Consider the following 26,748-nt stretch of genomic DNA (forward strand, 5'->3'; position numbering starts at 1 on the left):
AGGACTGCAAGTGTGCAAAGACTAAGGAAACTCTTCTTAGTTAAACACAACTGATTTATGGAAAAACCCTCGCTGATCGAGACAAAGAATGAATCGTTTATTTTATACCGCACCAGTAACAACCGCTCTCAGCCAGTCAGGCCGTCTCACACAGAAAGACACTGTGGGAAAAGTTCCCACATTTTAAAGATATACTGCACATTTGTTTCAAAAGCTCCTATTGGATTGGATTATAGTATGGCTCTGACAGAACTGGACAAAGCGCTGGCAGGGCCAAAGGCAATGAGTAAGCTGTTGGCCTGCTGGGCACCTTCCACAGCCTGCGTTTGCTTTCCAGACTTTAAAATGCCTCAGGAAACTCATGGGTCACTCTCTCCATTTGTGCAGGAAGTGTTGTTTCAATTACATCTGTCTTGGATTCCCCCATCTCAACATTTGGACTTCCTTCATACCAATTTGCCTCAAAGAAATCTTGTTCTCCAGAAGGTTCCAAAATGGCACTTTTAAGTAAATAGCCCCTGATGACTAAAAAATCTTCTAGGTTTAACCTAAAGTAATTTGACAAAGAAAATGGAAAAGAATGACTGGTGAATCATGCCTCAGGATACTCCCAGCATCTTTCTGGAAGCAGTTCAGGTTCCCGCTGTGTCACAAGCTCATTCATTACTAAAACCCTGAGATGGATTGAGGGCACAGGGTGAGAATGATCAGATTTCAAATCTGCATGTTAAGTGCAGTTGCCAGGTCCAAAAATGGTCTGATGAATTACAGAAAAATCAATCTTAGCAAAAGGTAATTGGGACCAGACATTATGCAGCTGAGTGTCAGCATGTTGTGTGTTCGCCTCCGTTATCACCTAAGGTTTAAACATTGCTGGTGATGGGTGACTATGTAACATAGATAACCATTCATTCATTCATTCATTCATTCATTCATTCATTCAGTTTTGACATTTGTATTCCACACCCTACTCCAATGCATAAGTACTATTTTTCTATAGCATCTGCTCTAGAAATTTACCACAACTATGGGATGCTTTAGTATTAGAGATTTGTCAGGCCCCCTGCTTTGTTGAACTTTAGGCTAAAACATTTCTGTTCCGGTGCACCCATGGCATCATTTAGAATATTTTTATATTAATTTGCACCAATTTTAATATATTAAATTGCATCTGTTAATTGATTATTTATACATTATTTGTTTATTTATTATGATTTTATTTTTTTATTTATGTTAGTTATTGGTAATGTTATTGTAATGGCCACCCAGAGAGCGCAATGCTAATGGGTGGCTTTCAAACAAATTTTCTAGTAGAAATTTATTTAAATAAATTACTACTAGAAAGCTGGTGTAAGTGGCTTGTAGTAAAACCCTATTCTCCACCTTGGGCAGATATTCCAGTTTACCAACTATTGATGTGATTATATATGTTGCTCTATGTCAAATGGATATCAATAGTTGCCCTATAATAAACATTCAATTAAAAACGCCTTCGGTTATTTCATTACTTTTAAAGACTGATCATTCATGGAAATAGCTGCCATTTTCAATACAGGCCATTTTTAGTCCCGATAAGATGAAGAGGATTAGAATGATAAAATCAAGAGATCATTCCTTGAAGTAATTCCATTCTGCTTCCAAACAGCCAAAAAGATTCAGCTCATCTTCTAAGAGATACACTTCCACATCATACATTCCTGGAAGTTCTCCAACACCTTGACCTTCCAAATACTCCCTTGTGAAGCGGGGTAAACTTTATGGAAGTGGAAACCCTCAGTCTTTAGTTTTGAATTACAGCACATGAGAGATGCACTTTTCCCATTTCCCCAGGTTCAGTAGAGTGATGCAGGAAGCACTGAATTCCTTGGCTTTTCTGGGACAATGGATGTTTCAGGGACATTCTGGAGCTTCCAATGGTACTGGGAAACTTGGGATGTAAAGAGAAAATGCGTCCCCTCTGCAGGTGTGCACAATACAGGTATCAAATGCACCAAAAATTTGGCAAGAAAGCTTAGTTTCAGGCATAGCTTTTTATACTGCCAAATATTCCCAAGACCATGGTGACATATTTTGAGGTCTGCTCCTTCATAAGAAAATATTGATGTCAGTTATATCAGTGTAATGTGTAAAATTTTACAAAATTCTAAGTAGTATTGAAACAAATTTTCAAGAAGCTATTTTAAAGTCAAACTGTCAAAATCTCATTGTTTTTTATTTCTTGCATGATTTTAATCTGGTCCACCATTCTGCACCTTGGCATGCAAATTCTGCACACATTGTAGCAAAAACAGAATCCTGATTGGATACTAGCTTTGTAAATTTCCTTGGGTTTCTAGGAAGGCAGTTATGGGCGACCTATAAATAAGTGAATGAATGAATGAGTGTGGACCTCAAGGGCCATCACTGGTGCTATTGCCGTGTTTCAAAGCCTTTCCAGCTGTGCGATGGCCTTCTCAGCTTCCCTTCCACAGGATGCTGTGTTGACTGTTGCAGCACCATTTCTGCTCGCAACATCATCCACTAAAGGGTTTGGCTGTCTGAACTGTAAGACCAAGTCAAGCAGTTGGGAAAATAAGGCAACTATCACTGCACATCCTACAGAGAAAAATGAAAACTGAACAATTCAGGTGCCTATCAATAAAAAATCAATATGCAAGAATGGCCCATTATGGTTTAGCCAATGGGTTATATTCAAGCCCTAATGGAATGGTACAATGGATACACATTGATTGACTGATAGTGCACAAGTGTGGTAGCTCAGTGGTAGATTACATGCTTTGCAGGCAAAAGCTCCCATGTTCTATCCTTGGCATGCTTAGACAGAGCTGCCAGTCCATATACACTGAACTTCTCCAACCTAAGCACAAAACAATTAGTTTTTGTCTCGTTCAGGGGTCCTCAAACTTTTTCAATAGAGGGGCCAGTTGAAAAGTGGTGGCAACTGGCGCGGGCTGGTGAGGCAGGGGTGCCTGGCCACGCGGGCTGGTGAGGCGGTGGCATGCGCGCATGAGGCGGCAGCTCACTCGCTCGGAGATCCCCCAGTGAGTCATCTCCATCTCCGAGCGAGCAAGCCACCGCCTCCCTGCTGGCGCAGGCTGGATAAATGGGCATGGCGGGCCAGATCCGTCCCACGGGCCATAGTCTGAGTACCCACGGTCTAGTTGCCACCAAATGGTATGCATTGGAAACTACTGTATAAATGGAGTTACACCATTGGTCAGTTTACCTACGTATGGTCAGTGCCAGCCTTCCCCAACCTGCTGTATATCAGATGTGTAACGATTCTGGATTGCAATGATGGGCATGGTGGTTCAACATACCTGAAGGGCAACAGCTTGGGGAAGGCTGGTGTAGACCATACAAGCAGCCCCTGGGTTACAAACAAGTTTTGTTCCTGAGAAAATGGAAAATTGTCTTTAACTCAAATTTGTATGTAAGTCAGATCAGCTTTCCACATTAGTGGGGGTTAGCGGCACAGGACCCCCATGAAATGTGAATATCTAACCCCCCACCCCCAAATCATTAGGGCCTCCTCTTCGCACCAAGGAAATTCCAGAAACATTTCCCTCTCTGCATGGGCGGGGCAGGAACAAATGCTTTGGAGCCCTCCTTCTCTCCTTTTGCTTCCTCTCTCTCTATGGTGATGATGATTTTCCAGATTTTTTTTAATGAATACGCTTTGTGGCAGTTCATTCATAACTATGGGTTGTTCATTAACTCAGATGCTCAAAAGTTGGGGACTGCCTGTACTTAGTTTGGTGGTCCAAAGGTCTGACTCAGTTTATTTGGCAGTTTCCTTTCCTAATCATCCAGTGAGAGCTGCGCAAAATTTAGCAAACTGTTTTGTACTCTTCTTTCACATCCCAAAAGATTAAAACCCAGTAGAGCTGCCAATCCATACAAGTCAGCAGTTTACACAGAAAAGTTCAGGACTGTAGAGGCATGGTGACAAAACTCTTCTTTCACAACTGTCAGGTTCACCTTGATATAAGCAATGGGCTTTCACACTCAGCCAGCTTTAGTTGCTAAAGGATCATGAATCTGACCAAATGAAATGGATATAGATGGATCAATTGATAGATATTTTCTTCCAGGTACTCTCTCTAAGATACATGAAGGGATTTGTAATGTCATGTTGCAGAACATACTGGCATTTTTGCTCTGCAAAATCCTTGAGAAGAACTGTGAAATGGCTGGATCATGGTGAGGGTTGAGAAGCTATATGAACAGTATGCAGACTTTCAGCCTGACATTTTTTTCCTAATCAGAAGAAAAACCTTGCATTCCAGGAGTGTTCTGCTGACTTCATCCTCATATTTGCTGGCTTTCACCAACAATTTAGTTATTTGCACATTTATTTACTGTTCCATATCCAGACCTCAAATAGCCCCCAGTGAAAAATCCCTCTCCAATCAAAAAAGGGACATTTGGGTGGAAAAAGAACCCCTTTTAGTTCAGTCCCAGCTCTGTTCCTTCATGCACATGGCCTTAGTCTGGGTTGCTCTTCTTTGTTACATAAGAATGTGAAGGAACTGCCTGCCATATAGGCTGATGTTCTTCCTTCCTGGAACCTTCAAGATCAGATGAGCTGTTATGCTTACTTCTGTTCTTATAAAAAAAGATGGAGCAAGAGGAAGAGCATTGAAAGTACAAGAGCTATACTTGAAAGGCCTGGGGGGCTGTAAATTGTCTTAACTGCAGATAAGCTCACCTAGCCACAGTGCTGAAGAATTGGCTCCTTCTAGCTGCAGCACTTACCAATAATAATAGTATAGCTCAAGTTGTAAGCTTTTTATATAACAGTCAAATCTATGACAGACTAAATGCTTCTGATAAATGGCTGCTCTTGACAGAAGGTGATTGGATTGGCTTCTACAGGCAAATGCTGACAAACAGCGATTTGCCAAACATTGGACTGTAGAGACAATAGCGCTTCAGATATATACTGAAAAATGACTTGGCTTAGTGAAAAAAGGCACTGATTCTGAATGCCGTGTCAAAGTTGCTTCCTAGCTTTCCTTGTACATGAATAAATGAAGATCATGTTAAAGCTCTGCTTTTTAAAATAATGATTCTTATTATGAGGATGGCTAACCACATTGGAGAACAAACCATTACCTTCTCCTGTCCTCATGAGTTGCTACACTCATGGTAAGCAAGGATAAGAGCAGGGAAAAATATATGTGGTTTGCTTACACAAAATGTTATGTGCTGTCAACTTGTTTCCGACTTACAGTGACCCCATCCACGAATGCCGTCCAAATTTGTCCTGTCCTTGATGACTCTCTTTTTTAAAAAATGCAGACTAAGTGTGACTTTTCTCCTGTAATTTTTTAATAAAAAAGAAAGTGTATCTCATTCTGCATTGGCATACAATAGAACGTCTTAAAATAAAGCAAAGCATTTGGATCATGAAATATTTGGATTCTAAAGAGTCCTGTTAAAATACCAACTAACTCTACACAAATTGCTAACAGAAACCACAAGGCATTCTCAGTATTGCAACTGATGCAAATTACCCTTAAAACAAACAAACAAGACTTTAGGATGCAAAAATAAGCAAAGAGCCCATCAAACTGCATTTGACAGACAAGCTCTAGATTTTTATACCATTAGACACAGTGATCCGTACCATTTTCCACAACCACATGGACTGAAACGAATACAATTCCATGTAAGACTATTTAAATTGTCATAATTTATTTTTGTGAGTGGAAGGTGTGAAATGCACTCCATGAAATGACATTTAAAAACAACTTTTCAATTGTGTGTTAGGCTGAGTGTTTCAGGTATTCTTTTGAAAACTAGAAATAGTTCAAGGAACAGGTCTATCTCAAGGTAATTCAGGACTCCAAGAAATCAAAATATGTCCCAGAAATTGTGTAGGAAAGAATGAATCAAACAAAATAAAGAAATTTAATCAAATGGTCTGATTTGGAATGTGGCAGTGAGAAGTGCACAGACGCACGCTCAGATATTTCCCTCTCTAGCAAAACTTTCCCAGTGATATAGTTTGGAAAGTTTTTGTTGCCGTTAAATACAATAACTCATCACACACAGATCCATGTACAACACCTCACATGTCAAATACCAATGACAGAGCATTCAATGGACAGTATCCATCAGGGGAATTGTGCAAGGCATTCCTCTTGTGAATTCCATCATGCATGAGGAACCTACTCATGTGAGCGCCACTGATCTAACGTGTTCCAGAAACCAGCTAATTTCTAGTTCTTCTTGAAAATGCTACATCCCTACTGAACATTATTCTTCTGCCCCAGAAGACTCCAGCTGCTAATGGCAGTGTTTCTTTGACCCTTTCTGCTGTCACTTATCTCTTCAAGGGACTTATGCTTCCATTGCCTCATCTGGCAGTTCACAAATCTCATCCAAGACACAAAGATGACCGTGCCTACATGATCTTTGGGCAAGTGAGGTGCAGAACAAAGACAGGGAAACACTAGCCAAACCAGACAATCCCTTTCCACCCATGTGTTTTTCTTGTCCGGAAAGAGCTACAGCTTAAAAGCGTCACAGGCCAACAGTCCATCTAGTCCAGCATCAGGCTTTTGCCATTGTAGCTAGCCAGCTGTGTCTGCTAAAGTTCATAAGGAACTCACAATGCCAATAGTCATGAAACTTTTACTTTCCCCTGCATCTGGTATTTAGAGTTCTACGACCTCTAAATTGTAAGGCTCCATTAAGCTGTGATTGACCAGAGTTCTGTGGATTTCTCTAGTCCAGCCCAACCCTGCCTTCCACAAGTCACTTCCATGACTACAGACATCTAAAACTAGTGATACTTTAGAAAGTATCACTATCCCAACTCCAAAAATATTTAAATTCAATATGGAACACAGAATACTGAAATGAACAACACTGTACATCTTTAAAAAAGAAAAAGAACATATTTTAAAATTTTAGAGAAATTTTATTTAACCATGTGGAAAGAGAGAGCAGCCCATGAGGATGGAGGCAACAGAAAAAAGTTATTTCAGCCCAGGAAATGCATCCTTCCTTAACCCCTGCACTACCTCCCAGTGCCAGTCATCTAGGTCTCAGACTTACACATCTCCTGCCTGACTACTGAATTGTGTTTTGGAGGCCAGCCCTGCAGTGCCTTTATACCCAGGATCTGAAGTGGTCTAGAAAGGCTGGCACTTACTCAGTCTGGAGAATACCAGAAATCAGTATCAACTTTCCTCTGCCAATGTTCTGCAGGAAAGGCAGATGGGATGCAACTTACTCCAATCAGCTGTCCTAGTTCCTTGGTAAGAAAGGGAGCTGAGAACTTAACCGTGAGAGAAAAGGAAATGGTTTCTGGAGGAATCACATAGGTGGAAGTATCTCCTCTAAAGGGCAGAAGAAAGAAGACCTATTTAGGCTCAATGATACTACAGCTGAAGTCTTTCTTCTGCTAACTCAAAACTAAGGGATGGAATTGAGGCAGCTAGAAGGTGTCTTCAAACTGAATACAACTGGCCTTTTCCGGGTACAATATTTGTTCTCCCTGGATATCAGTAGCATCAGATCTGAACCTGATTTTTGCTTCCAAAGCTTCAGTTTTGTCTGCTTGCATCTGGCTGCCAGGTACTTTATGCTCCAACCAAATGTTCTTGTAGAAACAGCTGGACAGGAGAATTGTATAGTGCTGAGCAGGAGTGCAGGGTCTCCATGTAAGCCCGCAGCTTGCACCAACTTAAGGCTGCAGCTGGGCAATCTAGGCAGCCATACATACAATAAAACATATTCCTTTCTTATTCTCAATATAAATATACAGAGATCAAGTCATTGTTCATTACAAAAACCATGACAGAAGCACTAGCAATTTGTGCAGAATTGCAGGATATATTGCTGCTTACATTTAAAAATGCATCTCACTTTAACTTGTACATTCAATATGACCTATAAGTAAAGCTGATCTAAAAAAAAAATCATATTATGCCATTAAACTGTTGATATTTTATTTATCTGTTGGTTTGTTTCATTTTTATATCACCCAGTAGCTAAGGTTCTCTTCTATCCCAAAAGAGAATGGAGAGAGAGGACAGCAGTTAAGCTAAAGGTGCCACTTCCTCCTGTTTCTGTCTGGAAATTCTAGTGCCAAACTCCAAATGGCTTTGTAATCAAAAAAGAGAGTTCAGGATTCAGGGTCCTTAGAAGATAAAATGTATCTCTGATTTACCCAAAATGGAAAAATAAATAAATAAATAAATAAATGGGGAGGCACCCCCAGATGATGCACGGAACTAATATATCTTAAGCAACATTGTGGAGTCCCATATTAATTCTGTATAACTCCATTAGAGTTTCAAGTATTTGCCAGGCCAATCATTTTGTTTAACCCAGAGTGATCCACACTCCATTGCCCTTCAATATAATGACTTAATGAGGCAACCAAGCAAAGTATCACTTCATACTCAACCTTAGCAATTTGACATGTGGACTTTGGGGTTTTGGTCTTTCTATCCAGACTCTCCGACCACTTTTTCCTCTTATTGCTGCCATTCATCTGTGAAATTCAGTTGCAAGACTAAACTTTGCAGTAATGATATGTAATAGGCCATTCCTTAAAATCAAGACAATATAGTTCTCACCAAACTATAAGAGCAATTCATGGCCTAATATAAAAATGCAAATATTTTTCTTTTCAAGGTCAAACACCCAAGCAAATTTGGTTGCAATATCACTCACGGCATTTGGTTGAGAATAGAGATAACTTAGGAATCCCTTTAACAATTAAAGTATTACTAAAACGAGGAAGGACTCTGAAGTATATTGCAGACAAGTGACTTACTAGAAACATCCCTGCTCATGCATACATAGAAGCATAAGTTTACTTTGTATATTCATTCTTAAAGTGCCCGTATGCATGCTCCCATACTCTTTCCCAGCTCCTGCCAACCTTGCAGTTCGAAAGCATGCAAATGCAAGTAGATAAAAAGGTACCACTTCGGTGGACAGGTAACAGCATCCCGTGCACTTCAGTGTTTAGTCATGCCAGCCACATGACCATGGAGACTGTCTATGGACAAATGCTGGCTCCCTCGGCTAGGAAATGGAGATGAGCACTGCCCCCTAGAGTCAGGCATGACTGGACTTTAATGTCATGGAGAAACCTCTACTTTTACCTTTACCTTTAACATATGCACTTCCAATGTCTATCCCAAAATCCTGTTGCAGCATAAAAATTAACATGACAATGTGTACAGGTCTTGAGTTCAACATTTTTGTTTAAGTCATAAAGTCATGGACTGGTCCTGTTCCTGGGTTTTTACAATGATCTGAGGAAAACCCGGCTAAGGGCAAGGTGAGACCACTTTCCCATAGAAGAACCATCAGTATTTTCTACTGTGCCGTCCCAGCCAAGAACACAACCCTACCTCCATCCTTGGATCCACCACCTCATAGAACTCCCAGAAGTCATAGGATTCAGAACCAGGCAATGGCCTTTTAAAGAGCCCAGCCTGCTCATTCTGCACCTAATGCAGAACAAGTCTTGACTATCTGCATAAGACTTCAAATCACTGCCACTCCCTGCCCAGACAAAATATTTACATAGCTTAACCAGCAGATTCCACTGGGAGCTTTCCAAACTCATGTGCCTTGGGGGGTCTGCCTTGACTTTGATGACCTGAACTGATATGCCTTAGACTTTGCCTGATTGGGTTCAGCCTGAGGGTGCAAGCCTCTACAGAGTGATAGAGTCACTGCTTCCTCAGCCTCACTGCTACAACCCTAAGATGGCAATCATACTGTTGGCCAGCCTTACAGAGGCTATTTAATGAAATAATACTGATGAGAGACTTTTCTCCTAGATGTAAATACCATATCAATATGAAGATTTATATGAGCAGTCAAATCAATTACACAATAATTTGCATAGGAACCAACAATGATGAGAAAGTAGGAAGATGCAATGGCACTGATGTAGCATTTGCAGCAGTGGTAAGAAATTTCTCTGAACCAAATATACATCCTCCTTGCCAAATGGTTCTCTTCTCAGAAGTGTTTCAGTTAAAAGCCAATGGAAATGCATCTGCTCTCATGGGGCAAAAGGCCACAAATTTCCATTTTTGAGTGATTATGCCACCTGCAAAGAGGCTTATTAGGAGCACCTATTATCAGAAAAAATCATTTAACTTACCTTTTAAATAAATCCATCATATCCTCACAAAAAATCTGTAAGCAGAAAATGTCTAAAACCCAGGCATGAAATGACCCTCCTTGGATAGACACATGACAGCTCTTTGGAAGCAGAAGACATAGCAGGAATTTGTAATGTGTCTGTATGCGGATGATTGCATGGAATGCTTCCCCTGCCCCATTTATGTATTTATCTGTTCCCTATTTCAGAATCCACTTCACACTTTGCAATGGATGTGAACACACCAAAGCATCATTTTTTGGATTTCATGATTCTACAGCCAGAAGAAACGTTCTGTCGCAATCAAGATCCATTATGTATTAACTACACAATTTTATTGCCCACATTGATTGTAAAAAGCGTGCAGTAAACAGCTGAGTATAAATAGTGTCTCCAAGCATTTTTTTTAATATGGTGTCTTAAAGATTTGCCCTGATTCATTCTTCTGTACATGAAGATAAGCAGAACTAGAGCAAGGTCTCTCTGCTGTATATAATCTTCCACACTACATGCTACAGTTTCCTCTAAACAAATTGGAACTGCTAAAGTACTTTCCATGAAACAGCAAATGATTTATTCCATATTTCCAATATATATTTTCTTTAAAGTGCCTCTGAGATTTAGGGGGTGACATTTTTTTCCCTATGACTCATCTGCCATGAATCTCTCTTTCATGAAACTATGTCAGAAGTAAAAAGTGATACTCAATGAAAGAATATGAAGGCTGACAAGATCATATCCACTATTGTATTCACAGGAAGAGAGAACTGGCCCTCGAAAAAGCCAAACTGCATGGAAGAATGTGACAGATTTCTCTGCTGCTTCCATTTACCGAGGGGTTGTATACTCCCCAAATCAGATAGGCGCTGATAGATTAAGCACATTGAAACTACATATTTCTTGGTAAAACACCGAGTGTGAACAGTGAGAGTAATGGAAGCTCCTTCAATAGGGCAGGACTGCAGCAAAGCCATTACAGGGAAGGGTTACCAAGATAGACTTTTCCCTTTGTAACAACCCTTCTTAGAAGAACGTTTCTACAAAATGGAGTGATTTAGATACACCGCCGCCATTCTGCTGCAGAGGTTATAGGATTTTCTGAGACAGCATGCACAATCATGTAATTGCAATATTACTGAAGCATTTATTCTGACTGACAATCATGGCTGTTAGTGCACGGCTGGCTCATACACCCCTTCAAAATGCCTTCCCTTTCCAGTTGCAGCTCCTGGGTGCAAAAGAGAAACTGCATGTTGTGTTCAGCCCAGCTAAGTCTCTTACCAGAAATGGTATTAGGGTCTTGCAGTGGAGCTAAATGAGGAAAGAGGCACTTCTGAGGGGGCCATAATGAGATAATGGCAAGTCTTTTATACTAGCAGTGGTGACACAAGGACAAGCCCAAGCGCAGTAGATACTTCATGTTGGACCTATTCAAACTCAGCAGGCCTACAAGGAGCAAATGATTTGTTAGCCATAAGAGTGTCTCTGGATTAGAATCTCTGGCATGGGACTGGACCAAGTCCCCATCCATTGCTTGTCATAGCACCTCCAAACATTGATGGCCACCAATGGACTTTTGTCTAAAAAAAATTAATGTGGAGATGTTTCACAGCAGATTATTTTATCCACTGCTAAATGGCTGATGTAATTATTCCAGGATGATGCACATTTTAGGGTCGGGATTCTTTTTCATTCTAAAAATAAATTATGCTACAAATATCACTTGCCAATATTTACAAGTTTTAGGCTTTCTTCCAACCAGACTAACATATGGCACAATCATTATAAATAAGAGATCCGGCAGCATGTGCTGGGAAAGTCTCTTGCCTGAGATCCGAGAGAGCTGCTGCCGGTCAGGACAGACAATACTAGCCTGGGCTGGGCTAAATAATAGTCTGATCTAGCATAAACTGGCTTGCCACGTTTTCCAGAAGGATGCTCTTCTGCATATTGGACTAAACATGGTTTGGAGCCACACAAGAAAACAGTGTTCTTGCACAGACTGTGTTGATTCATGGGCTGCACAGCAAAAGATCCTGATTGAGTGTGTTCTGTGATTATCTGGGGACAGGGGAGCAGCGTTACATGATGCTTTTGCTACATGCCATCAAGTCCTGTCCAACTTATTACATTTACTATTTTGCATCCAATCCAAGATATTCACAGCCAGCACAACAGGTCAACAATCACAACAAAATCCATACAAATTAATAACAATGCTGCAATTCCACTGGAAGGCCAAAAGGATATCCTCCAGTCATTTGAAAAGATGAATTTAGATATGAAGTCAATTCACATTCACTGAGTTGTTGAATGTGAGAAAATCAGTTCCAATAAACATCCATGATTTTTAAAAGGACATAAACAAGATGCCCAACAGATGGCAATTTATTGCTTTAGCAAGAGGCCGTACACATAAGCTTATTTTAGCCATTAGATGCTATACACAATCTATAGAAATCTTTGGAAGATATAGAACTTTTTTTCTATCCCAGTCTTTAAATGCAGAAGGTATTATGCTGTACTATCTCTTTACTCTAATTAGAATCATGTTAAAAGAAAGGCCTACAGTAACAGGATAACATTACTGGACAGTTTTTTGCTGATTTCTGTAAAACTTTTAAGATTGGTTAGCCACATTTTACATAGAGTCATTCCTCTGTTAGAGAGGAAAGAGTTTTCTAAAGAGAATGGCAGCATCATTTTAAAACCTGTGTTAAAAAGCAAACTAACTTTAATATGCCTATTTGCAAATCACAGTCAATTCTATCATACATCATAGCTCTTTGGAATAAAAGGGTGATTGATGTATGATGCATGAGCAAAGTCTATTTCATACTCTTCCTAGCAGGATCAGGTAAGATTTGTAGCCTACAGACAGTATGACCACTTTAAACAGCTTGAGGAAATCAAGAGTCTAGGGGTTTTGGTGTGTTCTGAATGTGCTTTGCTATGCGAAAGGAACACAGTTGGTTCCCCCCCCCCCGAACAAAAAGGTCATATAAAAATAAGCATAAAAAACAAACAAAAACAAAAAGCCTTGCCTAACTGCAGGCTAATAGAGCACTCTTTGGAAACAGGTTTCCTATAAAGTGAAACAATGATGCACCAACAATTAACTCGAAGTATAATACATTAGGTCATCCAAGTGAATATGTAAATGCTTGAGCACTGTGCTCAGTTAAGGACTCTGGAGCACTCTGAACAGTAAAGCCACGCTGGACGAACATTAAGCTCCTGGACCATTTATTACATGTAAATGGAAGCAGCCCAAACGATTCATTTTATTTATTACAGAGCAAGTGATTTGCACCCAGGCTGCAGCTGTGGGCATGCATAGCATAGACTACAGGTCCTTGCCAGATCAAACACGCAACTATTGCAAAGCCAAGTACAGAGATATCTATTTCTGAAAGGTCCCCTGGCTGCACATCATGGTACCGATTTTAAAGGGAGTGCTTTACAAAATACAGTGTAGACTGTGGATACCTGCTGGGGATTAGTTCTGTGTAGGGATGTATAGAACTGGGTGATAAACTTCCCGATGTTTCTTGCATAACGAGAAGAGCCTTTTGCTAGCGCATAACTGGACACAACCATCTGAGTCATAGAACTGACGGTATCATACTAAGCAGCCTTGAACGCAACGGTTGCTCCCCGTTCCCTCCTGCCTCATCTCAAGATATATAGGAATTTAACATTCCCTCTCCTTAGCAAGGCAGCCTTTGCATAGAAATTAAACTTTTCTGAAGATCAGCAGCACACGCGTTCAACCTTGCGAGCACACTGACCGTCCCATTATGAGAGCAATAATGCTTAGGATCGGCTTATTTGTAAGTGGGACTAGAAAAGACTAGCCGTGAGCATAGCAGACTCCCCAAGACATTCTCCTGGAAGTTCAGCTCAACTCCTGCTTTAATCTCTAATTCGCGGAGGCGATCCAGCGGCTCCTGTTTTCTCCCCGCGTATCGCTGCACAGCAACCAGCTGCATCCAAACTCTCGCCAAGACTCCCAAGTTAGCGGATCTATCCCCTTTGCCATTGCTGCCGTACTGGGTCTTCTCCCCACCCCATCCGCCGGGCCCGGCGCTAAGTTACGGCTTGCTGCCTCCATCCACGCGAGCTCTCTGCGCGGCGCGGCGCTCTGTGACCAGCCCGCAACACGCTTCCGGCTCCAGCGCGTTTCTCGGGGAGCCGCGACCGGCTTAGCTGAACCCCGCGGTCTGCATCAAAACGCAGCTCTGCCCCGAGGTTTTCACTTGCCCCCCTCCGACTCCTGCAAGCCTTTTTGAACCTCGGGGTGGGGGGGATCCGGAGAGAGCCCTGCAAAGCCAGCCTCGTTCCTTCTCCCCGGGAATCCGGCGCACGGCTTTCAACGGGAAGGCTAAAAATAGTTCGGAGGAGACTTCATGATCCGGGGCCGTCCGGCGTGGGGTCTCGCACCTCACTGCGTTAACTTCGCCTCTAACTTCGGCTGCGGGAGACCCACAGGTCCGCGGGGGGACCCGGCCGGGGGCCCGGCGAGCCTCAGCGCCATCCTCGCGATCGCGGCTGCCGGAGGGCGAGCGAAAGACAATGGGCTGCTCCTCGGCCAGGGCGGCGCGGGTCGCCCGCGCGGGCTTCTCGCGAGCCGGGCAGGGCGCGGGGCTCCCCCGGCGGCGCGCAGCCCCCCCCCGCCCCCCGGGCCACCTCTCGCTGCCGCGCGCGGGGCGAGCAGCTGCGAAGCGCGGGGGAGAAGCGCTTACCAAAATACATGATGTTTCTCATGAATCATGCAGTCGGGATGCCACCGCGGCGCGCTGCTCAGCGCGAGCTCCCGCAGCCGGCTGCCAGGCACAGCGGAGCCAGCCTCTCTCATTCTACATGCTGTGGAAATTTCCCAGTCTCGGAGAGCCAGCGAGCGAGCGAGCCACCCTCCTCGGGATCGGGGCTGGGGAGCTGCCTTCGCCCCGACGCGATCCCTGCCTGGCTTAGCGTCGCCTCTCGCTGCATGCTGCACTCCCCATCCTTACTGTAATCTGACTCCTCCTTGTGATGTCCTTGCTGTGTCTGCGCGACATCGGGACGAGGAGTACTACGAGCACATTGCCGCTCCCCTCCCCCAGCCCCACCCCCGCCCGCCCGCCCGCCCGTCAACGCGCTGCCTTGCCGCGGATCGTGCCCCCTCCCCTCCCCTCCCGCTCAAGCTGCGCGCAGCGTCATACAAATCGGCGCCCCCCCCCCATTTGCTGTCCAAAGCGACCGGGCACACGCCGTGTGCAGTCGCAGAAAGTGGAGTGTGTCGGGGGAGGGAGGATGCCAAGAGACAAAGCTGGTATTGTTTAGCGCGCTTTGCATAGCCCGCCCCCTGCTAAGGGAGGCGGCAAGTTGCTGAGCGTGGTGTGCCGTCAGAACCAGTTCGCTGCCGATGGAGACGGCATCCGCGAAGAACAGACCTGGGGGCACCCAATTGCCTGCCAGGTACTCTTCTCGCGCAAATGGGTGTGGGGAACCGGCCGTGGACAAGGTGATGGAAAGGCGCTCTGCATGTGCTCAGAGTCAGCTTGTTCTCCAACAACCCTGCAAGGGTTCTCCCTGCTAATGCCACGGACACCAGCAGGGCCAGGAGGAAAATGTAGGTGGTCCTACGCAGGGTTCCAGAGCACCCTGTTCCCTTTTTTTATGCTCCTCAAAAGCCAGGTTCGCATCTCACAGAGCCAGAACATGCTCAGTCAGGACTGCACTGTGGGAGATCCACCCTTCGGCTCCTCCCTCCCTCCAGGCTTTGCACTTCTGCAAAGCTTGGAGTTTCACCAGGCCTGTTGGTCCCTGTCTCCTCAGTGTGGATAATGCCACTACAGCAGAAGTACCCATAATCAGGCACAGAAGGGGCAGTAAGTCCTCCATAAGGCATATTCCTGTATATGAAAAGTTTCTCAAACAGTTGTGGTAACATTTGGCTCACATTAAACCTAGAAAATTTGCAAATTTAAAGTTGTTTAAAGTATGTGGAATACTATTATTGTTATTACATTACATTTATATTCTAACTTAGGTGCCATGGGGTTCTCCACCTTCCATTTTATCCGCTTAGCAACAATCTTGTCAGGTAGGTTAGGCAGGGAGTCCATGATTGGCCCAGAGTCATCCATTGAGCTGGATGGGGACTGGAACCCAGATCTCCTACGTGCCAGAGCAGCACTCTAACTGCAATGCCACACTGGTTTTGCATAAGTAAATATATTTCCCATCTAAGTTCTGGAGGAGTTACCTCTCTGTCATCACAATAATGATGTGCATGTGATGCATGCACAAAATAGTGCATACTCATCACAGTTAGAATCACATTGGCAAACTGACATATCTTTGTTTATAGCTAATGAAGAGAAGCAGAATGAGATGTATCAGGAGCACCTGAACCTCTGTCACAAAGTCCCCAGTTTGTAGAGTGTAAGATATGAGAACAAAAGATGAAGAAGAAGGAGGTGGTGATCTTGCCTGTGTAGCAAATGCAATGATGTCTCAGGCTAATTCACACATGATCTGAGACACTATCACAGCTGACATGTTAGGCAGGGGTAGGCAGTCTCTGAGGACAGAGATCAAAGGCACCGATACCAAAATGCACTCTTACTTCTAAGAGGAGATGCCCCGGGTTAGATTTGACATAAATTGACAAGACAGCATGTGGAAGCCCGTGCTGCCTATGTCTACAGGATGTTGTTTTCTATTATGATAAATTTGAATCCTATAGATAATATCAGTTTCAGATATAAGAAAGAGAAGGGGCTCAAAAATTAAAATTAAAACACACAAAAGTGTTTGTTTCTTTTAAATAGGTTTTAATAAAATGAAGGCTTAACACATGGAAATAAGATATAGCACATGCAAAGCTGTGAAAAGAATAGTGATGCCTGTCAAATAACTTGCATGAAGGAGTCCAATTCTTTAATCCAGTAAAGAAAGGACCACAAACAACCTGAGAGAAGGGTTCTCATGGAATTTACAAGTTCAGCAAGACAAGATACATGTGCAGAGTTGTCATTTATCATTTACCTGGCTAGAATAAAGGATTTCAAGATAAGGAAAGAAGAAGTTATAGCACCCTTCATCAAGTAAAGTATAAAAATGTAATGGTTTTACATTCAAATGAGGCAGTGGCACCATCTAAGTATCAAACAGTGAATTTCCACTAACACTATACCTTATCTTTCAACACAAGTGCTGAGGAGGAAATAATAGATATAAGGATAGTATGTGAACTAGAAATTCTCCTTCAGTTTCCAGTAGCATATGCAGAACTATGCTTTTATTTATTTTTTAACTATGGGTTGAGCTACATATTACTTTTGAGATGGAGCTAAGTAAAGGCAGAGGCCCCTTAGGATGGGGATGGGATGACCCTTTCCATCTCCCACAGAGATCCTAATTGGATACCCCATACCTGTGATTTTCATTACCAAAATTGGACTGATTTGTTTTAACCTATTAGTTGAGTTAGTTCAACCCTATTGGGTGGATCCAACCTTATTTTGACCTTTGTATAATTAACTCCTTGAAACTGCATTGTAATGAAACAAAGCTGACCCACAGCCTAGCCTAGTCCCAAGGTATCCACCTCAGTGTTTTAAGATCATAGTCATAGTGTGGACCCAGTTAAGAAATGATCAGCTGATTGAAATGTTGGGTGAACACACAAGATACTTAAGATCTCCAGGACCCAACAAATTCATAATCTGAACAGTCTATGTCTACCTATGGGAATGTGTACACATAATGTACAGACACAGTAGAGATTCATCTGTGCACAATTACTCCTGCATGTACTGTTTGAAGACAACACCCAATTTGGAGATAACAAGGACAATCCTGACCCCCCTTTTCATGGTTCACAAGCTTTGTAAGGAACTCCTTAATCTGATATCCTTTAGAGAAGCAATCCAGGATAAATATCTTCAACTCACAGTAATATTTAAATCCCTTTATCATAGCCTGAGCCTGCAGTTTGGATGACAGACAAAGAAACCCTGCTGCTTGTACAAAGACTCTGGCTCTGGCCAACACTAGAGCCATAGCCTAGCTGCCTCATCTATTAGTCCATGCCAAGTTTCTGATAATTTTTCCCTTATGCTGTATTTGGTTCCACCATTACTCCTGTTTTCAGTCTGTTTCATACATTTGTGATAAGTATTCTTCTCTTTCTGCTCCATGGTAACTACTGCTGTTATCCAGACTCTAGGCACCCAGGGACCTTTCCTACTGCCTTCCAAGGTAGACCAGGGACAGCTCTGAATTTGTGCATATACATACATGTGAACCATAAGTCTAACTCCTATGTTAGACTAGGTTCTAAAGTACAGCACACAATTTGAGGCCAACTTGTTGAAGGGCAAGGTATAAATCAAGGTGGAAAACAATGCCCATAGTCTGCATGGTGTCCCTACATTGCCAAAATTAATGGCAGCAAACCATCAGCAGTCTGCTGCTGAAACTTAGTGTGAATTCATTAAAGAATCTGGAGGAATTTTCTGATTCAGAGCTGCCACTCTTAATATGTACACAATTCTGGATCATTATAAACTTGTGATATGATATCCCAGCCCATTTCCCTGTCTGGCATACACCAATGGAGTTTTGCTCAGTTTAGTCAAATTTCTTATTTTACCCTGAAAAAATGTATACATTATTCTGCACGTGCACAGTTCACACATACAAGATCCAAATTCTGTTATATACTTTTTACTGATTAAATTTATATGGCCCCCAATCAACACATATTCTCTGGATTTCTTACAGAGCAAAAAGTATGAAAACCAGACACATCGTTGGAGTGTTGGACTGAGGTTCTAGTTTTTACTCAGCCATGAAACTCACTGGGTAAGTATGGGCCAGTCACAAACTCTTAGCCTAATCTATTTCACAGGGCTGTTGTTGTAAGGTTAAATGTTGAGGAAGATAAACTTGTAAACCTCATTAGGTTCTTTGTGTGGGTAGGAAAAATGAGATATATATGCAATGGAGTCATCATTAAAATAGAGTATACAGTAAGTAAAACAAAAATATATCATAAAATGACAAGAACAAAAAGATTGGCGGTTCAGATTTTACAATCATAATAAATAGGGAGAGTTTAATGTTTACTTAAAACAAAAAGAAATACTTTGAAATATTATTTCAAATATTTGTCTGAACTCAGCAGTTGTCCCTAGCCATGCCCTGCAGTGCTGTTTAATAAAGCCCACCATGGTGTATTGGCTGAACCTAGACAGATTATATTGCACTCTAAGAAATTTGGTTACTTTTTACATGGCACACTACACTGTGTAGTTAGCATAAGATATAATTATCATAAAAGAAATACAAAAATATATTCTTCACACTTTGCTTATTCTATATATTGTTCATATGAGTTAGGGTTCTTTTTTGAGGGGGGTTAGCAAGGACTAAGAAATGACATAAAGGTATAGAGAAGTGGAGGTTCTAAGAAACCTCTGATTCCCACCACAAAAGGGGAGCAAAATCTATGCTGTGGCTGAAGCAGAGGGATGGAGAAAAGAGATACAGAAAAGTTCCTACAACTCTTGGTATGCCCTAGTTGGGTATGCTGGCTGGACAATGCCAAAGCTGTAGGATTTTTGTGTCTAAAAGGGAAAAGTCTTATTAAGGCTACAGACCTGTATACCCTTATTCACAAGTAGATCCCATTCAATTCAGTGGGTATTTCCTTTCAGTTGACAATGAAAGGAATGCACAATAACAGCACCAGAAGTCCTTGTCAAAACTATGACTCAAACTGTGTCCTCATAATCCTAATCTTTATTCCCCATTTGAGGCCATTTTTAAAAATGTGCTGTGATCCTATGAAGAGAATGTTCTTATTTATGTTTACTGTTGGGTTTTCCCTTTCCCTTCCATTCTTTTTTTTTTTTTTTTCATTATACCATGACTAAGACACAGTAGTCTCTTAGGAATTACCCCCCCCCCAAAAAAAGGGAAATTTCCATAGAAGTTGCACATGCTAATTCATAATTATAGCGGATGGGGATGAAGCATATCTCTGCAGTATGGAAGTCTGACCAAGACTGGACAGCACATCCCTTCAGACACAAGATGATCATATACATGACTGCTCAACTAGAGGATTGTCCTATGTAAAAAAAAGCACCTGGTCACCCTAGAAAATGGTTAGCCTACAAAGGGCCACTCAAGTACAAAAGTACAAAGGGCCACTCAAGACTATTCAGCATCTGACACTTTAACAAATGATCAGTAAAGGCACCCAGAAATGGCGTATGTGAGCAAAGCAAATCATCACATAGTCAAAGCACCTATTAACCATTTTTGATTGTTTTTGTTTAAGTTATGACTTATATGAAAAAGAGAGTCAGCAGCTGCCTCTCCTGGCAAACACCCACAAAACAAATTGAATGCAACTCTAAGCCAGACTCTATATTTGTTTACACCTCTGCATCCCCACATCAATTTACAATAAGCTTTAAACTTAGGTGAAGCCAAGATGTGCTTTCTTGATGAAGTTACAGAAATATAAGCAAAAACAGGATTTGGCTTTAGCAGTCAGAGGTGTGTTCCAAACATGTGGTTCTTTAAACAGCTTCTTCCAAAATCACATTCTTAAAATGCATGTGCGGACATAGCAAGAAAATGGTTTCAATTCTCATTCTTAAATTCTCCTGGAAGTTTGTCTGTCATTCATCACAATCTCTGATCTGGTTGCAGTGATTTATACCTGACAAGAGAGACATGCACTTGGTAGGTCCCCAGTATCATCTATTTATCCCCTTCATATTCCACAAATTCTTTGAGAAGCTCAAGGTTGCCTGCTGGTTCTCTCCTTCGCACACCATGCTGACAATAACCTCATCAGTTGACCCCAGAATGAATTCCCAATCCTACTTTAACTATCACATCACACTGACATTTAACAAATTTTAAAGAGCATGATTGGCAAAATGAAGGCATGAAGTAGCCCTGTCAGCTAGCCATGGTTTAGAGGGTATGCACCATTTTAAATCACAAAACATCAAGAAAAATTGTAGAGCCATCCACAATCTTGGGTATAAATGCAAAACATAGAAACAGAGAAACAGAGTCAGAAGAGGTCTCTCGGGCCAAAAGAAACAATCATCTAAGCACTGACCCAACAGAATCCTAACTATAAATGCTATCCGCATCCATAAAACTGTTTCCTCAAGATCAGCTCTAAAATATATTAGTAAGATACAGATTTGCCAGTGGGTTACTTGGAACTTGGGACTACTTTGCTACTGACTTTTATCTTAGTTAATAGTTCATTTTGTTTGAGCCTTATAATTTTCTATCATGTTTTATTGTTGTTGTATTTTTTCATTTCAAGCTTTGTCTTGTAAACCACCCAGAGAAGTTCGGCTAATGGGCAGGATATAAATTCAAGAAGTACATACAGTATATGCCTTACAGCAAAGCTGTGTTGGCTGCTGGAACTCTATGGGAAATACCCATGAGGTGTGAGTCACATAAACATAACATTTGCCCACCATGAGTGCAATGGGCTCTGTGAACAGAGCTGCTAAAGACAGGCCATTTTGGAAGGTATTCATTAGGAGATGACTTGACAGCACATGGCAACAATAGTGCAATGTGCAGCTCACCGTGAAGATGCTCTTTGTTAGTCAGTTCAGTAGCAACATGGGGGTTGGACAACATGGAGCAATAGACAGATTACATTTAGCAGTGATGGGATATTAACAAGTTCGGGGCATTGTGGATATGAACAGGTATTAAATACACCTGCCAGTAAAAAAAGAAAGAAAAAATGCCAGTTAGCATATTATTTTCTCCATGAACATGATTTCACTTTATAGCTTATGAATGCAAAAGATCGCAGTTCTTTCTACATGTGAAGGCTCAAAGCAAAAGCCTCTAATATACTGCAGTAATGAATTCACATACGCATCTTTAAAAAATCATCCCAAATGATGCTCACACATAGCCCCACACTAAGAATAAAAAAAAGTCACTTGCAGCATATCTGCTACAACCATTGATTAATATGTAATAGAATTAATATTGCTGCTAAATTCTTGAGGAAAGTGGAATGGCTCTTCCACCTTTCAATTCTCATATCATATTTAATAATAGTAATAGTAATACACAATCAGATGCTTACTGGTTGGCTATAATAATTTCAATTTGAGAGGCTTGTGAGAAGTTTTTCTGTGAGTGTGTGTCACACTATCTAGGGACCCTTTTGTTGACAGAAATGTAATAGTGTGCAACAAAAGACACAAGGTTACAAAACATTATCAGTTTAGATGCCATGTGAGGTAGGTTAAAAGATCTTCCACAGTTGAGAGATTTCCAATTTTTCTTAAAATAAATTTCATCTTTTAGGCCCAGGCAGCAATTGGGAACTGAAATGTGCTTTAGTGTAAGTGAAAACAAACAGGAATGAACAACCAGCATGATATTTAATCTTGGGGTTTTCTATTTTCCATCTCTTGCCCTCTCTCTCCCCAACTATAGCTAAAATACCACTAAAACCCAACTGAAATTAATACTCAGAAAATACAACGTGTTGATGGCTCATGGACACTTTATTCTCTTTTCTCAAAGCCAGCTCTAGGAAAGAACAAATGATCCACAAGAATGCAAGAAGCCCATGACTGATGATGAATTAGTGAATGATCCAAGTGTGTGGAATGTTGAGCCTCGAATCAAACACAGTGAAGTGTTCATTAAGCACATCTGGATTTGTTTAGGAAAACCTGTCCCTTAACAGCAGAAATATATATCCCTAATGCAAGAGTTTGGTGGCCAATAATACTATGCTTGCACTTGTGGTGCAGTCCCCTCACATCAGTGTACCACCTCAGACTTCATGTAGGACAACATTCAAAGTTTAATAGATTAAATGCATATGCCTTTTTCCTGCATGTTATGACGAAATTATCATCCTATGTGTGAAATGAGCATGTCAAGAAAAGGGCTAAGCATTCAGAAGTTAATGATGCCTGAACCCTCACCCACATATATTTCGAACTGGCAAAGTTACACTAGAGGATGTATCCCACCAATGTGCATACGTGCCTATGTTTAAAGTTTACACATCTGAAGGCTCGAACCTTCCCCCTGGATACTTTTTAAGTTTCCCACAGACTGGGGACTGATGATCTCAGACTGGTTGCTGATCTGATGGCATTAAATGCCCAGCCGCCCCCTGAGATCAGCGGGAGAGGCCCTTCTCCAGGAGCCCTCCATGAAAGAAATTAGGAGGGTGGTTACTCGGAGGAGGGCTTTCTCAGCGGTGGTGCCGAAGTTATGGAATGCGCTCCCCAGAGAGGTCCGCCTGGCGCCGTCGTTATTTGCTTTTCGGCGCCAGGCGAAGACCTTTTTATTTAAGCAGCATTTTAAAATGTTAATATTATTGAATTTTATCTGGCCAGGGCGGCTTATTTTGTATTGTATAATTGTATTTTATTTTAATGTATATATTTTAATTTTTATTTATGATGACCTAACTTATTGTTGTAAGCCGCCCCGAGGCTTCAGCGAATGGGGTGGCATAAAAATGTTTTAATAAATAAATAAATAAATACAAACAAAATAGATACAGCTGCTGTTATATATTTCAATGTAGGCCTTTGACAAAATTCAGAAATTTATTTTAGATATACTGAGAAATGTTGGCTTTGCTGCAGAATTTCAGAAATGGGCTAAATATTTATGTTCAGTTCCAAAAACTGGGGACAAAACCAATAGTAAATTGTATTACTCTTTTTTTCATTTTTTCATAGAAAAATGCAGAAGACAGAGATATCCACTCCTCCACAAATATTTTTAGAATCCCTAGCACACATTATCTGACAAAATGATAATATTTTCAAAATCATCCATAACTGTACAGAATTTAAGCTAATTCTTTATGCTGATGACCTCTTGTTTCTCAGAATTCTAGCCAGCTGCTCCAGCTCTGATGCAAATATTTAATAATTTTGAATATTTATCTGGGTACTCTATTAACTGGTCAAAGTCTGAACTGATGTGGATTGCAGATAATGTACTCCGTAGTATGCTAGTTATCTGGCAATTCAGACTCTTGCAGAGTTTATTGCTTATTTTGGAATACTTGTCCCTGGAGATATCTCTGAAATGATTAAACTAAATTTAAGTGAGTGTATTAATGAGATCTCATGGGGCCTTGGTAGATGGACATTCTTAAAGTTTATGGGGTAGGATATAGTTAAAATTAATGTAATACCTAGAATTGTCTATGTTTTATGTAGTATTCATCCTGACAAGTATTTTTAATTAATGTTTTGTTTCACAAATCCCATCCCAGCACAAATATCCTTGAAAAGGATGCAACTTTCCATTACAGGGGATAGATTTCACTTCTCCAGTCTCTTTATATCATTGGGCCTGTTTGTTGACTTCCACTAAATGTTAGCTTTTTATCACTCAGATTAGACTTTTCTCCCTGGTCAGGCTTGGAATCTTCATGCTTACATCCTTTCTCTAAATGGATCGTATTGGGTTGTCAGTATACCAAAACAGTTAGGGTTCCTCCTACATGTTATTTATTTAGAATATTTATATGCCGTCCTATCGCGAAAGCCTCAGGACAGCTTACATAGATGAAATAACATAAAATATAATAACACGAATAAATTACAGACCCACACTGGCTGCAGTTAAAACATATAAGAAACAATATTAAGACATTAAAATATTGCTGAAATAAAAAGGTCATTTAGGACAGTAAGAGAAGTGGGGGGCATAGCTTCATGTCAACTGCAATTCAATATATTTTCACATGCAAAATTAACTCTATAGGAAAATCTGGACTTAAAGACTGGCAAGAAAACATTTGCTTACCAGACTTAGACAGGATGATCTTTACTTTGGATCAGCTTGTAGGTCTCAGGGGTAACTTTTTTGCCATTCTCTGTTGTGTATGCTATTATCTGTTGGAACATGCTATTTTGTCCAATCAATGGAGTGGCCTCTAATTCAGAAGGATTAACAGGTTACATTTAATTCAGGAAAAATGGTGTTCCAAGCATATTAGACACCAAAATATCTTTTCAATAAGGGCTTAATTAAATTATTGGGACTGTAATACAGCTAACAGTTTTCTTATTCATACATTTTGGCAGTTCCCAATGGATGCTTCCTTTGAAAAGCAGACAATTATTCAGAACCATTTATGATGTAAAATTATTTAATATTTACAGATACACATTCTTCTTATGTACTTGCCTGCCTCTTGCAACTTAAGGTAAGTTGATGTAAATAGAGCTTCTGTGGCAGGCACAAGACTAACACATGTCACTGGAAGGATAACCCAATGGGTGGAAGATTTGGCAAAAATTTTTGATTTTTCAATGGGTGAAATAAGTTGTAATTTATGAATGCACAGATACATGGATATTTGGACTGCCTTTCTTGAAGTCTATAATCTATATATGTCTCCAATAATAGCAGCATATCTTGCTATAAATAAAATATATAGGGATACACATTATTTATGTATTCTTTGTGAAAGAGTCACTCCGATCTCAGGTATGAAAATGTGATACTATCATTTTTCCTTTCTTCTTGTTGTTCATGTGCATTTGGTTTTTAGTTTTGATTTATCTCACAATAAAAATATAAGTTAAAGATGTTTTTCACATGAAAGGATATTTTGCTAGGTGATTATTTCCAAAGCAGCAACCTGCAATGTGTAGCTCAAACTCCATAGGCTTATGAGAAGCCTCTATGGAATTTGAATAGGCAGTAAACTGAATGACAGCGGAATGGCATAACAGAATGTGCAGAGCAGTCTCCATCTCCCCACTTCCCCAAAAACCCTCCACTCCACTGCCCAGCCCCCAGAGGCTGCAGCCTTTATTGCTTGACTCATGCAAGAGCTCGGTAAGGTTAAGGATCAGACTACACATTATGTCCTCCCCTTATATTCTGTTAAAACAGAACAATTGTGAATTCCTGAGATTGCATCTCAGGCACAGAACAAGAGATAATGGAAACATTTCTGCCTGCACTGCAGCTCTGATCCTGCTCTCCTTCAGCTGCTATGAGTTGTGCAGAGGAAGGCATGTAGGTAGTGCTCATTGTTCTTGAAAGGAGTGCTTAAAATAGTAACAAAACTGTGGCTTTGTGTGTGTGCTTGTTTTTAAACCTACTATTTAGCATCCTTTAAGGTAAGCCCACCTGCTTTTCCTACAGCAAGAATCTTCGCCTATTTCCAAACCCACCCTTACCTTCCTAAAGATAATGAAGCCATTATCTTTGGGCTAATACTTGCTAAGAACAGCTTGCTTGTGTGCCTAAGCGAATCAAATGTTAGCTCCACTTCCTGAATGGCTTTCTTTCTCACTGGTGGGTTTTTTAACTAGTCACAAAAGCTCTTAACTGGGTTTTTCTTTCCTTGCTGGACAAAACCAGGAAATATGGCAGGTGTTTTTGTTTGTTTGTTTTTTACCCTTGAAATCAGAAGTGTCAATTCTAGAAATCTGCAATATTTGTCACCATGAATACTATTTAACTGCAGCAGTACCCAAAGGAACTCTGTACAGCCGCTTGTGAATACAACTGGAGGGACTTAATTAATCTTCCTGTCA

At 41.0% G+C, this 26,748-nt stretch overlaps 1 protein-coding gene across 1 annotated transcript in view; it reads right to left on the bottom strand.

The window, feature by feature from the left end:
• The window catches only part of ZNF385D (zinc finger protein 385D), a 178,673-nt gene extending 163,706 nt beyond the window's left edge, over positions 1–14,967 (bottom strand). Inside the window, 1 exon segment of the mRNA XM_044449404.1 lies at positions 14,893–14,967. Coding sequence (XP_044305339.1) covers positions 14,893–14,914 — 22 coding nt within the window. The 5' untranslated portion in view covers positions 14,915–14,967.
• Between the last annotated feature and the right edge of the window lie 11,781 nt (positions 14,968–26,748).

Source organism: Varanus komodoensis, unplaced genomic scaffold (genome assembly GCF_004798865.1).
Source record: "Varanus komodoensis strain SLA01 unplaced genomic scaffold, ASM479886v1 scaffold58, whole genome shotgun sequence".
NCBI lineage: Eukaryota > Metazoa > Chordata > Lepidosauria > Squamata > Varanidae > Varanus > Varanus komodoensis.